Source organism: Podarcis tiliguerta, assembly GCF_965153285.1.
Source record: "Podarcis tiliguerta genome assembly, chromosome: 2".
Taxonomy (NCBI): domain Eukaryota; kingdom Metazoa; phylum Chordata; class Lepidosauria; order Squamata; family Lacertidae; genus Podarcis; species Podarcis tiliguerta.
The window spans coordinates 59,826,736-59,841,885 of record NC_139535.1 but is presented as its reverse complement, the minus strand read 5'-3'; the positions used below and the strand labels follow the sequence as shown (position 1 = coordinate 59,841,885).

The window sequence follows — 15,150 nt, the reverse complement described above, 5'->3', positions numbered from 1 at the left end:
ATCAAGTTGCATAGTGCTGCAGAATGTGAACAGAATTGGCTTTAAATGAACATTTTCTTTCATATCAGTAGATAGAGCAAACACAATCTGCTATACTATGCTGTTAGCCTTCTTTTCCCATAGCACCAAATATATGGGCCCCAGCTGGGTAGTAGAGCATCTGCTTTGCATACAGAAGGTTGTAGTTTCAATCTCTGGCATCTTCAAGGTAGGGCTAGAAGCATCCTCTGCCTGGAAGCCTGGGAGCTCAGTGTGGACAATGCTGAGCTGGTTGAACAAATGGTCTGACCTGGGAGTAAGTAGCTCCCTATGATCCCCCAAACCCAGCAAACTGAAGTGAGATCAGAGATTAATATTTGCTGTTAGGTACATGACATGCTCTGGATCTGCACATGATTTGCCCACCATCTTTATGATTATTATTATTGCTGCAGTTATCCATGAGAAATGAACTTGTGCAGCTGGGTGGGGGGGATACCCTGGTCTAGCTGCAGCGGGAGGGAAATCTGCTGCTGCTGCTGCCACCCCCAGCATCTTCTGCCTGAGGTGGCTGCTTCACTGTATCCAATAGAAGGACTGATCCTGCCACCCACATGGCATATGAAATGATGTGACTGTGAGAACTATGTAGGTCTCCCCCACGCATTTTGGTGTCAGGAGGCAAACTAGGTCATGATGATGCAACTCCTAAGGTGAATTTGTCTGCCTTGCAGAATTCAAATCAAGGATGTCTTGAATGAATCTTTATTTGAGAGATGCCTATCATGGAGAAAGGAATTTTTTTAAGGATTCTGATTTTACCAGGCACACTCTAGTGTTTTGACCACTAGCTCAGTCCTGAAGGTAGGAATTGATCACCCCTCCTCCCTTGGCTACGCAGAATAGAGGTGAAATCTACTATTTATTTACTGCTATAGGAACTTTGGAAATTCCTGCTGCTTAACTGAGAAGAAGCAGATGCATATTTTCTATGGGAATATATTGTTGCATGCACCCTAATTTTGAGTGGCGAGAGTCCAGGGTTCAGTTTCCTTGGAACAAAGGTCAATGGAGACTGTTGTGTCTTTGGAATATAGGGTTTAAGTTGTATATATATGCAACCTGAGCATAGAATGGATGGGCTCACAGCATTAACTCCCAATGGGTGTTGCTTCTTCATAGTTCTGGATCCAGCACAGAGCAGGCATGCCTCTGTTTCTCCAGCTTCCCACATCAGCCCAAACTCACGCACAGAACTCTGACTCTGAACTCAAAACCACAATTCTGCGTAGAGGGCAGTTGTCTGCCAGCTCCATCTGGTACTGGCTGAGACCCTACCTGCCCGTGGACTATCTTGCCAGAGTGGTGCATGCTCTGGTTACTGCAATGTGCTCAACATGGGGCTACCTTCGCAGGTGACCCGGAAACTACAACTAATCCAGAATGAGGCAGCTAGACTGGTGACTGGGAGTGGCCGCCAAGACCACATAACCCTGGTCCTGAAAGACATACACTGGCTCCCAGTATGTTTCCGAGTGTTGGTGCTGACCTTTAAAGCCCTAAATTGCCTTGGCCCAGTATACCTAAAGAAGCGTCTCCACCCCCATCGTTCATCCTAGAAACTGAGGTGCAGCTCCAGGGCCTTCTGGCTGTTCCCTCACTGTGAGAAGTGAGGTTACGGAGAACCAGGCAGAGGGCCTTCTCAATAGTGGCACCTGTGGAACACCCACCCATCAGATGTCAAAGAAATAAACAACTATCTGACATTTGGAAGACATCCTTTTTAGGGATGTTTTTAATGTTTGAAGTTTTATTGTGTTTTTAATATTTTGTTGGAAACCGCCCAGAGTGGCTGGGGAAACGCAGTCAGATGGGCTGCATATTATTATTATTATTATTATTATTATTATTATTATTATTATTATTATTTTATTATTTATACTTCAAGGTCCGCCTCTCTCCATATAAACCTACCCTCATCATCTGAGGCCCTTCTTCATGTGCCTTCTCTGCAAGAGGTCCAGAGGGTGGCAACACATGAATGGGCCTTTTCTGTGGTGGCTCCCTCCTTGTGGGATGCCCCCCCCCCCAAAGAGGGGGCACTACACTTGTTTGCTTTGCACGTGGCAGGGAAGGACAAATTGCATTAGTGAGGGCCAGACCATGAGTGTCCATGGGACTGCAGGTTTTCCTTTCAGGGCAACAATATCCCAATTTCCCCACAATCATTCAGATATACTCCCAGAGGCACTATTGTGGTGGGATCCTAACTTGCCTCCTTCCTCTGGCTATCCCACCTACTAAGAATCAACCCTGCTTCATTCTTTCCTAGCAATGAGAGCTATGCTCTTGCATTCAGATCCTGCAATGAGGGTTTTCCCAGGCACTATTGCGAGAACAGAGTGCTAGACCATTGGCCTGATCCAGCAGGCTCTTCCTGTGTTTTCATGTGCATTGAGCCATGCTGAGTTCCCTTGAAACATAGAAGAGCAGGGTGGATGGGTCGGTGGGCATGCATTCAACTCCTGTCTTTTTAGTTTGCTGTTGCAGCAGGCGATGTTTTGGTTTTGCAAAGAAGAACGAGACTGTATAGATACAAAAGCCAGGATTGGTTGACTGGTTGATGAGTATGCCAATAGAGATGCTGGTGCAGCTGCAGCATTTATATATTTTTGCTAGGCAAGTCAAGCACAGAATCATAGAATCATAGAATCATAGAATCATAGAATCATAGAGTTGGAAGAGACCACAAGGGTCATCGAGTCCAACCCCCTGCCAAGCAGGAAACACCATCAGAGCACTCCTGACATATGGTTGTCAAGCCTCTGCTTAAAGACCTCCAAAGAAGGAGACTCTACCACACTCCTTGGCAGCAAATTCCACTGTCGAACAGCTCTTACTGTCAGGAAGTTCTTCCTAATGTTTAGGTGGAATCTTCTTTCTTGTAGTTTGTATCCATTGCTCCGTGTCCGCTTCTCTGGAGCAGCAGAAAACAACCTTTCTCCCTCCTCTATGTGACATCCTTTTATATATTTGAACATGGCTATCATATCACCCCTTAACCTCCTCTTCTCCAGGCTAAACATGCCCAGCTCCCTTAGCCGATCCTCATAAGGCATTGTTTCCAGGCCTTTGACCATTTTGGTTGCCCTCCTCTGTACACGTTCTAGTTTGTCAGTGTCCTTCTTGAACTGTGGTGCCCAGAACTGGACACAGTACTCCAGGTGAGGTCTGACCAGAGCAGAATACAGTGGCACTATAACTTCCCTTGATCTAGATGCTATACTCCTATTGATGCAGCCCAGAATTGCATTGGCTTTTTTAGCTGCCGCGTCACACTGTTGGCTCATGTTAAGTTTGTGGTCAACCAAGACTCCTAGATCCTTTTCACATGTACTGCTCTCAAGCCAGGTGTCACCCATCTTGTATTTGTGCCTCTCATTTTTTTTGCCCAAGTGCAATACTTTACATTTCTCCCTGTTAAAAATCATCTTGTTTGTTTTGGCCCAGTTCTCTAATCTGTCAAGGTCGTTTTGAAGTGTGATCCTGTCTTCTGGGGTGTTAGCCACCCCTCCCAGTTTGGTGTCATCTGCAAATTTGATCAGGATGCCCTTGAGTCCATCATCCAAGTCGTTGATAAAGATGTTGAATAAGACCGGGCCCAAGACAGAACCCTGTGGCACCCCACTAGTCACTCTTCTCCAGGATGAAGAGGAACCATTGATGAGCACCCTTTGGGTCCGGTCAGTCAGCCAGTTACAAATCCACTGAGTGGTAGCATAGTCAAGACCGCATTTTACCAGCTTCTTTACAAGAATATCATGGGGCACCTTGTCAAATGCCTTGCTGAAATCAAGGTAGACTACATCCACTGCGTTCCCTTCATCTACCAGGCTTGTAATTCTGTCAAAAAATGAGATCAGGTTAGTCTGACATGACTTATTTTTCAGAAATCCATGCTGACTATTGGTGATCACAGCATTCCTTTCTAGGTGCTCACAGATTGTTTGCTTAATGATCTGCTCCAGAATCTTCCCTGGTATTGATGTTAGACTGACTGGGCGGTAATTATTTGGGTCCTCTCTTTTCCCCTTTTTGAAAATAGGGACAACATTTGCCCTCCTCCAGTCTGCCGGGACTTCGCCTGTTCTCCAGGAATTCTCAAAGATGACTGCCAGTGGTTCTGAGATCACATCTGCCAGTTCTTTTAATACTCTTGGATGCAGTTCATCTGGCCCTGGAGACTTGAATACATCTAAACTAGCCAAGTATTCTTGTACTATCTCCTTAGTTATTCTGGGCTGTGTTTCCTCTGCTGAATCATTTCCTCCAAATTCTTCAGGTCGGGCATTGTTTTCTTTATCGGAGAAGACTGAGGCAAAGAAGGCATTGAGGAGTTCAGCCCTTTCTGTGTCCCCTGTTTGCATTTCACCATCTTCTCCTCTGAGTGACCCCACTGTTTCTTTGTTCTTCCTTTTGCTACGAACATACCCATAGAAGCCTTTTTTGTTGCTTTTAACCTCTCTAGCAAGCCTGAGTTCATTCTGTGCTTTAGCTTTTCTGACTTTGTGTCTACACGTGCTGGCTATTTGTTTGAATTCCTCTTTGGTGGTTTCCCCCCTTTTCCATTTTTTGTACACATCCTTTTTTAATCTTAACTCAGTTAAAAGTTCTTTAGATAGCCACCCTGGCTTCTTTAGGCACCTTCCATGTTTCCGTCTCATTGGTATTGCCTGAAGTTGTGCTTTTACTATCTCCCTCTTAACAAACTCCCAGCCATCATGAACTCCCTTTCCTTTTAGTATTACTGTCCATGGGATCTCACCCAGCACTTCCCTAAGTTTTATGAAGTCGGCTTTCTTAAAGTCAAGAAATTGAGTCCTAGTATGCTTGGCTGCTCCTTTCCGTTGTATAGTAAACTTCAGAAGAGCATGATCACTTGCGCCTAATGATCCTTCCACTTCTACCCCATTAACCAGGTCATCGACATTGGTTAGGACCAGATCTAAAATGGCTGTTCCTCTTGTTGCTTCTCCCACTTTCTGGACAATGAAGTTGTCTGCAAGGCCAGTGAGGAATCTGTTTGACCTTATGCTCTTGGCTGAGTTTGACATCCAACAAATATCTGGGTAATTGAAGTCCCCCATTACTACTATCTCCCTTCCTTTTGCATGCTTGGCCATCTGTTCCAGGAAGGCATCATCTATGTCCTCCGTTTGGCTTGGGGATCTATAGTAAACTCCCACAATGAGGTCACTATTATTCTTCTCTCCCTTAATTTTGACCCAAATGCTCTCACTTTGGCTTTGAGGTTCTAAATCTTGGATCTCTTCACAGGTATACACATCCCTGACATATAACGCCACTCCTCCTCCTTTCTTGTCTGGTCTGTTTCTCTGAAATAGGTTGTATCCCTCCATTTTTACATTCCAATCGTGGGACTTATCCCACCAGGTTTCAGTGATGCCTATTATGTCATATTTAGTTTGCTGTACCAAGAGCTCAAGCTCATCTTGTTTATTTCCCATGCTTTGTGCATTAGTGTACAGACATTGAAGTCCATTAGTCATTCCCCCGTGTCTCTTATTTAAGGATTTTTTCCTCCCACCACTAGGTCTGCTAGCTGTTTACTTCCACTATTTTCCTCTCTCTCCCTGGGCCACGTCGTTCAACTGGGAGGACAGATGAGATGACGATTTGTGCATTTAATTGCTTCAATTTCCTGCCCAGAGCCTCGTAGTCTCTCTTTGATCTTCTGGAGGCTATTGCTTGCAGTGTCATTGGTTCCCACATGAACCAAGAGGAAGGGGTATTTGTCAGTGGGTTTTATGATTCCTTGCAGTCGTTCAGTTACATCTTGGATCTTAGCCCCGGGGAGACAGCACACTTCCCGAGACATCTTGTCAGGCCCACAGATCACTGCTTCTGTTCCCCTCAGTAAGGAATCCCCTATCACCACTACACGCCTTCTCTTAGGTTTGGTCAGGGTTCTTCCGTGAGCGGTCCGTTCCAAGGTCGCCTGCACATTCCCTGAGGACTGACTTTGCTGCTCATCTTCATATACGTGATCGACTGTAATGAGGGAGAGATCCTCAAATGGAGTCTGCTCTTCGTCTTCCATGCTAGGGGAGAGGACCTCAAAGCGATTGTGTATTTCTAGACAATCAGAGCGAACCCTGGGCCTCCTACTTCTTTGAGTCACGTTTCTCCACATATCGGGCTCCTGTGTTGGTGAACTAGCCGCCTCCTCAGGGGAGTCCCTTGTCTCCTCCTTGGTGGAGACGGTTTGTGTGCGAGATTGAGCTGCTTGGAGGATCCTGCTCTAGGCCGGCATGCCTGGTTGCTACTGTAGTATATACAAAGAATAAATAACAGCGATTGAACTGTGCCCTCCTCCGTTGCAGTGGATTTGCATTTACAAAATGAATGCCTGTGCCCTAAATGTTTTAAATCCCAGAAGAGATGTGGCGAGAGTGGGAAGGAAAGCTCTTCGTTGTAAGAGAGCCCGAACCTTCTCCTCCTCATCTCTCTCTCGCACACAAACACACATAGAGACACACACACCTCTCATTAATAAGCCTAAGGTATATAAACTTCTAGCCTTTGTGCTGCCCTCTTTAGCCTGGATTCCTTTCCGTTGAAGGCAGGAACAAAATACATCTTCAGGAAGGCAAAATGGGACAAGCAGGCTAATGATGAGACAGGTGGGAGAAAACTCAGCTGGAAAGGGAAAAGACGAATGTCAGCCTCTCCTTTTGCCTTCCCCTGAAAATTACCCCCACCACCACCTTCCTCTCTGGAGAGCCATTTGTTTCCATCTTGCCCATCATTGTCTTAATGATCTGGACTGTAGCGAGCGACTTGGTGCTTCGCAGCCCTTGGATCCCAAGAGCCGAGCAACCCCGCCCGAGGACCTATTGATCTGTGACTAAAGAGCAGAGCCCTTTCTCGGCTGGAGTTTGCCGCTCAGGGACCGGCTGGCAGAGAGGCTGTCCCAGCCAGGACCTGCCGAAAGATTGTGGAGGGAAGGCGGTTGGTGTTATGGGAAAAGGTGGTGGGGCTTAGTGGTTAGAGCACCCCAAGTTGGATGCCCAGTGTCTCCGGGCAATGCTGGGGAAAGAGCCCTGTCTGGAGAGCCGCGGGCAGCCGGTGTCGACGATGCTGAACAGAGCTGGATCAATAGTCTGAGGCAGCTTCCGATGTTTCTATGGGAAACAGCACGTGGTGAAGGAGGGGACCCTCAGGAAAGAGGCTGCCAAAAAAAAAAGTGGGGTGGACAGTAAAACAATGAGAGGGAAATGAGCAGGAGGGGAGAGAGTACAGTGTGTGTGTGTGTGAGAGAGAGAGAGAGAGAGAGAGAGAAGACTGTGTGTGCATGCATGTGTATGAGTGAGTGAGAGAGAGAGAGAGAGAGAGGAGGGGGGGCTGTGGATGAGAAAGGGTTTCTCTCTCTCTTCCTCTCTCTCTCAGAGCTCAGTTAATCCTGCTGTCAGTTGGCGTTAAGGCAACGATCTAAGCGCTGGATTCCAGGAGAAAGAGACACACGGCAGTATAGAAGGAAGTGAGGACCGAAAGGGGGGAGAGGAAAAGGAAAAAGGAAGGAAGAAAGAAAGCAAGGAAGAAAACCAGAAGGGGGGAACTACCAAATCTATGCTTGGACCCGGGCTTCTTTCTCGCCAATGCAAAAGGGAATATGCAGCACATTTTTGCCTTCTTCTGCACCAGTTTCCTAGGGGCAGTGTTGGGGGTCAATTTCCCCAGCAACATCCAGATAGGTGAGTGTGAAAAGGTTGCCCATTCTGGAGCGAACGCATTTTCCTGGATGGTTCTCTGTGTGTGTGTTTGTGTGTGTGTGTCTAGCCCATCCACCGCCTCCTCTCGCAAAGAAAGAATGGGGGTCTGGCCCATGCATGGGGTGGATTTGCTATAGAATTGGGGGATCGGGGGAAAAAATAGATATTGATACGGGATGGATCTCTCCTTCTTAGTGGGTGGGGGACATGCCTGCACATGCCTGCTTCCGAAATGGAGGAAGCAAACAATTTCTCTCTCCTCCTAAATCTGGGACTCAGCATTTCATTTGGGGAAGGGTAGACCGGGGCACTTTGCATTCTTCGGCCATCCTTTTGTTTGGGGGAGTGGGGAATGGTTTCTACTGTCCGTAAGTAAAGAGATAGCCTCGGGGAGAAACCAGTCTTTGTTGTTGCGCTGAAACAAAAGCAGAACAACGCCAGGAAGGTGTTGCGCTCAGGCTCCTTCCATTCCATGCATCCACTTGTTTCCCGCCCCCCCCCCCTTCCCAAGCATCAGCGATATACCTTTCATTCATTTCGCGCGCCCCCCCCCCCATTCAATCAGCAGGCAGCTTCTCTCCCCCACCCCAAATACATAATTGATAGTATTTGCTTCGGAGAACGGTCTCCCTCCTCGCCCTTATGTCTCTTTGCAATGCCAATTCCTGGCTCACCCTCGCAGTAAGGGCGGGGGGGGGGGTAGAGAAACTCATGGGATAGCCTCACTTGCAGGATTGGCGCTTTTATTGCAGTTTTAACATTCCCTCGCCGGCACCCTCCTTCCTCCAGATTTCTTCGGGGAAACACAAAACGAACCTGCAAAATTAGCAGGCTGCCATTTCTAGCCCCCTCCTTGGCAACCACAGGCGCCGAAGTGTGGGTTTAGTGTTTTTTATTTGTTTGTTTTCCTGGTGCAAAAATAAGCCTTTCCACGAAAAAACAAAACAAATCCAGAAATCGTGCATGCTGCTGAACGTGCAGAAAGTATCCTGCTATTATTCGTTGGAAGCTGCGCTTCCTGCTTTTGCTTTCTTTGCTGAATTAAATTGTGAGAGCGATGAATAATATTGACGACGGTGATCATCCGTATGATGCTCTGCTCCATCCCGCCACTGACTCTTGTCTCAGCCTCATTTGCACATCTGCACCTTAGGGATGTCACACTCGATTTACATTGCTGTCAAAACTCAAAAGGACCCCCAAAGTGTCGAAACCGGATTCAGAGGTCTAATTGCACATTTAGCTACAATTAAGCCACTGTCAGCAGCACGCTTGGAGCCATTTGGACAGTTACGCACTCTACCCTGCATTTCTAAGATGGGAAACTAAATACATTCAGTAATAAGCAGACCTTGTGGCGAGGTCTTCTTGTTACCTGAATACACCCCTTGGTACAGCTAACACCACTCGTGATACAGTGTGGCTTAATTTATTTGTAACAGTTATTTGGCCACTCCCCAGGCCCCATTGTCCAAAGAAAGGTGCTGCCTGGATAAAGCAGGATTCGTTTTCCTTTGTTCATCTCCTCTTAGTTCTCCAACAACTTGTTGAGTAAACATCTGCTCTGTGTGGGCAAATGTAGCAGATTCAGATCTGGTGTAAGGGGGATGGGGGGGAAGAAGTCTCCCTTGGATGAAAAGGGGGTGGAGATTCTCATTCCTGTATTTGACCAGCTCCTTTTTAACCCTTACAGGAAATGAAGCCCACGGAAATGACCCCCTCCCACCCTCCCCATTCTCCATAGCCCTGATTCACTCTTTGCTTTCGATCATACTTGGGCTCTGGTGGTGTGTTTTGTGTTTGTGTAATGGTCAGACTGCGCAGGATTCTGAAAGATCATGTCCAAATGCATTTGTCAGTCTTTAAGACACAAGAGGATTCTTTGTTCTTTTTGCTAGCAGACACTGTCTGACATGGCTACCTTTCTGGAAACGTGTCTGGAGAAAAGTTTTTGCCACTCTACTAGCAAAGTGGTGTTTGCTTACATGCTGAAGTGTGGTCATAATAATGCCATTGTCACTTAATGTTTCACTGCTGATTAGTTTCCAACCTCTTTTCTGTTTTTCTCCAGGGGGATTATTTCCTACTCAACAATCCCAGGAACATGCTGCTTTTATGTTTGCGTTGTCTCAGTTCACAGAGCCCCCCAAGCTGGCTCCTCAGATTGACATTGTGAATATTAGTGACAGCTTTGAAATGACCTACACCTGTAAGTAGTGGCTCTCTCTACAAGCCTCCTCTCTCTCTCTCTCTCTCTCTCTCTCTCTCTCTCTCTCTCTTTTCTGCCTTTCCCATCTAGTTCACCATTGCAGAGGCTGTTGCTTTAAAATTAAAACACTTTATCAAGGTCTGTATGGTGAGATCTCTAACAGAGTTCCACTCCCCAAGTTATGATTATTCCTCTTCCTTCTCCTTCTCCTATTGTTCCCACCATTCCTCTCTTAGTTCCCCCACCCATTGTTACAGATTTGTCATAACCCAAGTGTGCGATACATACAGAACAGAAAAGGAATTATTTTATGTACTGTATTTTGATAGCTATAACTTAATCGCGCAGCATTCTTTTCTTTTTTTTAAGTAACCAACAGTTATCTGACATTGGCTGGAAATGCAGTCAAAGCTCAGATCGAAAGTTAGCAATGCAACCAAGGTGAGAGGTCTGAGCTGAAGCAGTTCTTCTTAGACTTTTACCCAGAGCTGTTAAAAGGTTTCTCAGATTAATATTTTTTTAAAAAAATGCAAAGCTTTTCATAGGTTTTGTGGGACATCTCTCCAGAAATCAGCATGGTGGACGACTTCATATGATATTAGCAGGGCGGAAGCCCAACCAAGTTGATTAACCATGAAGAGGCATAAAAGAAACAAAGCCTTCTCCATTAAAATGGGATTGCTGTCAGATTTTGGTCTTTGTAAATATATGCTGCTATATGCACAAAAAGGGGTTGATTCGGTATTACAGGAATTATTTAGCTCAGTTCCTGCTGTCGGTTACACATATGTGAGACCCAGTTTTTATAACAAATTTGGTCTGATGTAGAAGCCTTTACCTTGCTCCTGACCTGAATAATCCCAAGGCTCCCTTCCACCAACCAGAATAGAATCATTATTATGTTTAGAGTTGTAGTTTTGACATGTTGTTAGTAAAGGATCGTGTGTGCAAATGGTGGATTTAGACTGTGGCTATTATAAATAGCAGAACACAAAGGACTCAGAGAAGTGTGGCATCAAGGTGAGAAGATGAATCAGAATATGGGTCCAGAACAGATCTAGTTCTGTTGAATGGATGGAGGCTATGCTATATTGATGGACTGAACTGAGGATTTGATTTACTGGATGCAGAAAACCACTGAATAGCATCAAAACTAGACAAACGCAGAGGAATGTGCTGCTGTTGGAAAGCTATTAATGACTTGGACAATTAACTACAGATATTAAGCAGGATATTTTATCTCTGACAACAAGAGTCTGACAAATCTCAGAATGAAACATTCTGCCCTTCCATCCTTTTGTTCAAAAACAGTTTGACTTTCTGAGCTTAACTAACTGTGTCAGCATCTGAGTTTACAATATCCTAAGGTGTTGAGGGTCATATAATATCATTGTTCATTTGGCTTGATGGGTCCAGCCCTGTGGTTTGCCAGTTTCATGTCTCTAGTTGAGTTGAGATTATGCTTGCAATGGAAACTGCAAGCAAACCATCTCCCACTCCCCCCCCCCCCCGGTCCCAACGGATCAACACTTTTTGACTAGCTTATATTGGAGATTGGCTTTTTGTAAAACACTGTGTCCTAATGGCAATTGCATCCAATTGCAAACCTATTTGATTGCAGTTGCAATTAATTATCAGTGTTTTAGTAAATCAGAATCTTCCATCATTTTGTTCTCTGCAGATTGTAGGCAAGCTGTGCTTTCAGTAACAAAGCTAATCATGGAGTACTACACCTGTGCCTCTTAAAAATTGTACTAAAAATGGTCGTCCTTTCTTATATCACGTTTCTTACAACCACTGATTGTGTTGGAGAAACTCACAATTATTCATTTTCAGCATTTATATGAGTGCTGATTGCTTTGGTGGGCTCTTTCTATTCATAATATGATGTAAATATTCTTATAAAGATTGTTTGTTTCCATGGAGATGCACAACACACTCTTGGTTGCGTTTGGGCTTTTTTTTTTTGTATCATGAGCTACCTTTGTCCTCAGATGCCCTGCCACTGATATTTTCAGCTATTCGTAAAGTAGGTGGCTCTTCTGATAAAGTTATTGCGTGGTGCCTTAGGACAGAACTGGCAGTAATGCAATCAAAATGGTGTGTGTGTTCCCCATTAGTTCTTGTAAGACTAATGTGGGGGTGAGCAGCACTTGCAGAGATAAATTGGTAGGTTGGAATGGAGCCTCTAACCCTTTCACCACCTGTAAGTTATCCCCTGAAAATATGAGGGTATCCCCTACCCCCAAAAAACTGGAGTCAGCAGTGAGCCTGTCTTGGAAGGCAAAATACCCTCTCAGGGCCATTTGCAGAATTGAGGGAATAGAAGGGGTTAAAATCTGACAACCCTCCCTTTTGATCTCTAATCTCTTTGTGAAAGTGCTTCTCTTGCTCCTTCACTCCCACAGTGGCTTTGGGAACCACAAGGCAAAATCTGGAGGGCAGAAACTAGTTAATAGCCAGAAACAACTATTGCTATTGGATCTGTTTTTGCACAAATGGTTAAAAGCCTGATGGTGGTAGCTGGCAATCATTGCTGTAAAGTGAAAGTTTAGAGCAGGGGTCAGTAAATTTTTTCAGCAGGGGGCTGGTCCACTGTCCCTCAGACCTTTTTTGGGGGGCGGACTATATATATTTTTGAGGGGGGGGTATTGAACGAATTCCTATGCCCCACAAATAACCCAGAGATGCATTTTAAATAAAAGCACACATTCTACTCATATAAAAACACACTGATTCCTGGACCATCCACAGGCCGGATTTAGAAGGCGATTGGGCCAGATCCGGCCCCCGGGCTTTAGTTTGCCTACCCATGGTTTAGAGTCGGCATGATAAGCAAGAATCTAAACGTATGTGTGTATGTGTGTTTGTGTGTGGTTCTTGAGACTAGTGGCACCAAAATGGAGTTTTATTTATTTAATGTGATTTCTAAGCCATGCTTCATCTTAGAGACCCCAGGGTACTTTACTATACAAATATAGAATATCAAACATTAAAATGTAAAGATTTTTAAACCAAACTAAAGTTATTCCATTTAAAACAGTTGTCTTGAAGCATCTTGTGAAAATGTATTTTCTTTATCCACATGTGCCACATGTGACAGGAGTTTTGCAAGGAAAATCCCCCAACCACCAGTGGTGCACAAAGTAAAAAGTCATCCACTGCCATCTAGCAGGTAATATTGAAATAGAACTAGGAGTCACATACATTGGAACTGAGACCTGGTGCTGACAGGCAATAAGCCAGATGCAATGACTGACTGTTGCATGGTTGCCATGGCATCATCTTTGGTGATATAAAGCAATAATAAGCAGGCTATATATGATGCATTTAAATCTTGGGTGCTTCTGCAACAATATTGACTGCTACCTCCTAGGAAATGGGTCACGTTTGAAATTAAATTGTTATAGAAAGCATTTGTCTTCCCCTCAACATTAAAGCAATTTGAAAGGTAAAAAACCCCATGAAAAATACAAATATATAGCAATGTTGCTTTCATGTATTTTTCCTTTAACAATGCAGGCTTATGAAAATTTACTGGGCGCCTTTCAACAGTTGTGTTAATGTTAGCCCTTAAAAAAAAGTCTGTTATAGTGAGCACATTATTTGTTTATGTTATATACCCTTTATAGGGGGCTGCTCAGAAGGAAAACAAATTAAAGGCACATCTTTACTTCTGCTAATATCTGGATTTTAGAGACAGTTGCATGCTTCTCTAGCGAAAGACCTATCACCAAAAGCCATATCACCACCCATAACATTTTTAGTCTCATTTTGTTGTGAAACAAAAAAACAGCCAGCTAAATTAACGAACTGTGTTGTTGTTTTTTTTACATTAGGAATATTAAGAATTCAGCTGTGGAAAACACCACAACTGAACATGCCAGCCACAGCAGACCTAATCCCCAAACAGTCAAAATGGAGGGGCATCATAGTAGATAGTAAATGAAACAGTAAATGAGAAAATAAAACCTATGGGAAATGGCAGTATGTGAAAATGTAGGATGTGAACAAGTTAGATTTAGCTTGTAAGAGCAGGAGTAGCAAAACCAGAGCACTTAGCTTTTCTGTTTCCTCTCTAAGAGGAAATGGAATTGGTTTTCATTCCCTCCATTCCCAGTGCTCAGTCTCTTTCTGCCATGCTTTTTGAAGCAGCACAACATAGGCTCTGGAGAGGAAGGTATCATCAGGGTAGGTGAAACCTCAGTGTTTACAAAGGGATGAGTGAGAAGCTCTAGAAAGAAAAAAACAAGGCGAGACTGTACAAACAGCCCAGTGAGGACCAAGTGTGCTCAGTACCCATGGAATCACAGAATTGTAGAGTTGGAAGGGACTATGAGGGTCCTCTCGTTCAACCCCCTGCAATGCAGGATTCTTTTGCCCAAGGTGGAGCTTGAACACACAACCCTGAGATCAAGAATCTCCTGCTCTTACCAACTGAGCTATCCCAGAAGCAGTATGCTGACTAACTGTTGCCATTGGTGGTGGTAGTGGAAAAATAACATGAAATAGAATGGAATGGGTGGTGGTGGTGGAAACCTGATTAGCAACACTCCATGTTGGAACACTTTATTGCAGGCCTCACTTGTGGAGCATACTGTTCATGCTGTTGGTAGCCAGAATGCTATTCCACAATGTATTGGACTCAGTCACTTGCAGGTATTCAGCCACCAACCTCTTATCAACAGACACATGGCTCACACATACCATTTCTAGCAGGATGTACCCTTTCACCATGTGAGCTGAAACAGGAAGTGCTACCCTGCCCTGCTGCTGCCACTGCCTTCACCGTCTAGTGGCAGAGAAGTGGTGCGGACATTGGCATTGCATTTGGGGGAGATCTCGCTGGCTTCCAGCAAGATCTCACCAAAATCACACCAGATCTTTTGTGATTTTGGTAAGATCTCACCCTAGATTGATGCCAGTGGCACTTCTCCACCAGCAGCGGAGGTGCCACCTTGGGCGCTTCTGCCACCTGAGGCAGCAGCCTCGTCTAATCGTTGGACTGTCCCTGATACTGAGCTGCACTTGGCAATAGCAACCATAATCTAGAAATCTGTTTGTAAATGCATCATCCACCATGGCATGTCACTTCGGAAGATGCAGATGATAGTACAGGTACTTGTAGTGTTGTTTCTGTTGTTTTTACTGAATGAACATAGAATTATG

At 44.8% G+C, this 15,150-nt stretch overlaps 1 protein-coding gene across 8 annotated transcripts in view; it reads left to right on the top strand.

The window, feature by feature from the left end:
• Window positions 1–7,316: 7,316 nt before the first annotated feature.
• GRIA1 (glutamate ionotropic receptor AMPA type subunit 1) overlaps window positions 7,317–15,150 on the top strand; it is a 189,315-nt gene continuing 181,481 nt past the window's right edge. For 4 of the 8 annotated variants that reach the window (XM_083422730.1, XM_083422729.1, XM_083422728.1 and 1 more), the window contains exons 1-2: window positions 7,319–7,754; window positions 9,844–9,981. In XM_083422730.1, the coding sequence (XP_083278856.1) occupies window positions 7,673–7,754; window positions 9,844–9,981 (220 nt within the window). In that variant the 5' untranslated portion in view covers window positions 7,319–7,672. Of the gene's footprint in view, window positions 7,755–9,843; window positions 9,982–15,150 lie in introns of all 8 variants that reach the window. The other 4 variants (XR_014507042.1, XM_083422732.1, XM_083422727.1 and 1 more) reach the window with 2 other exon arrangements.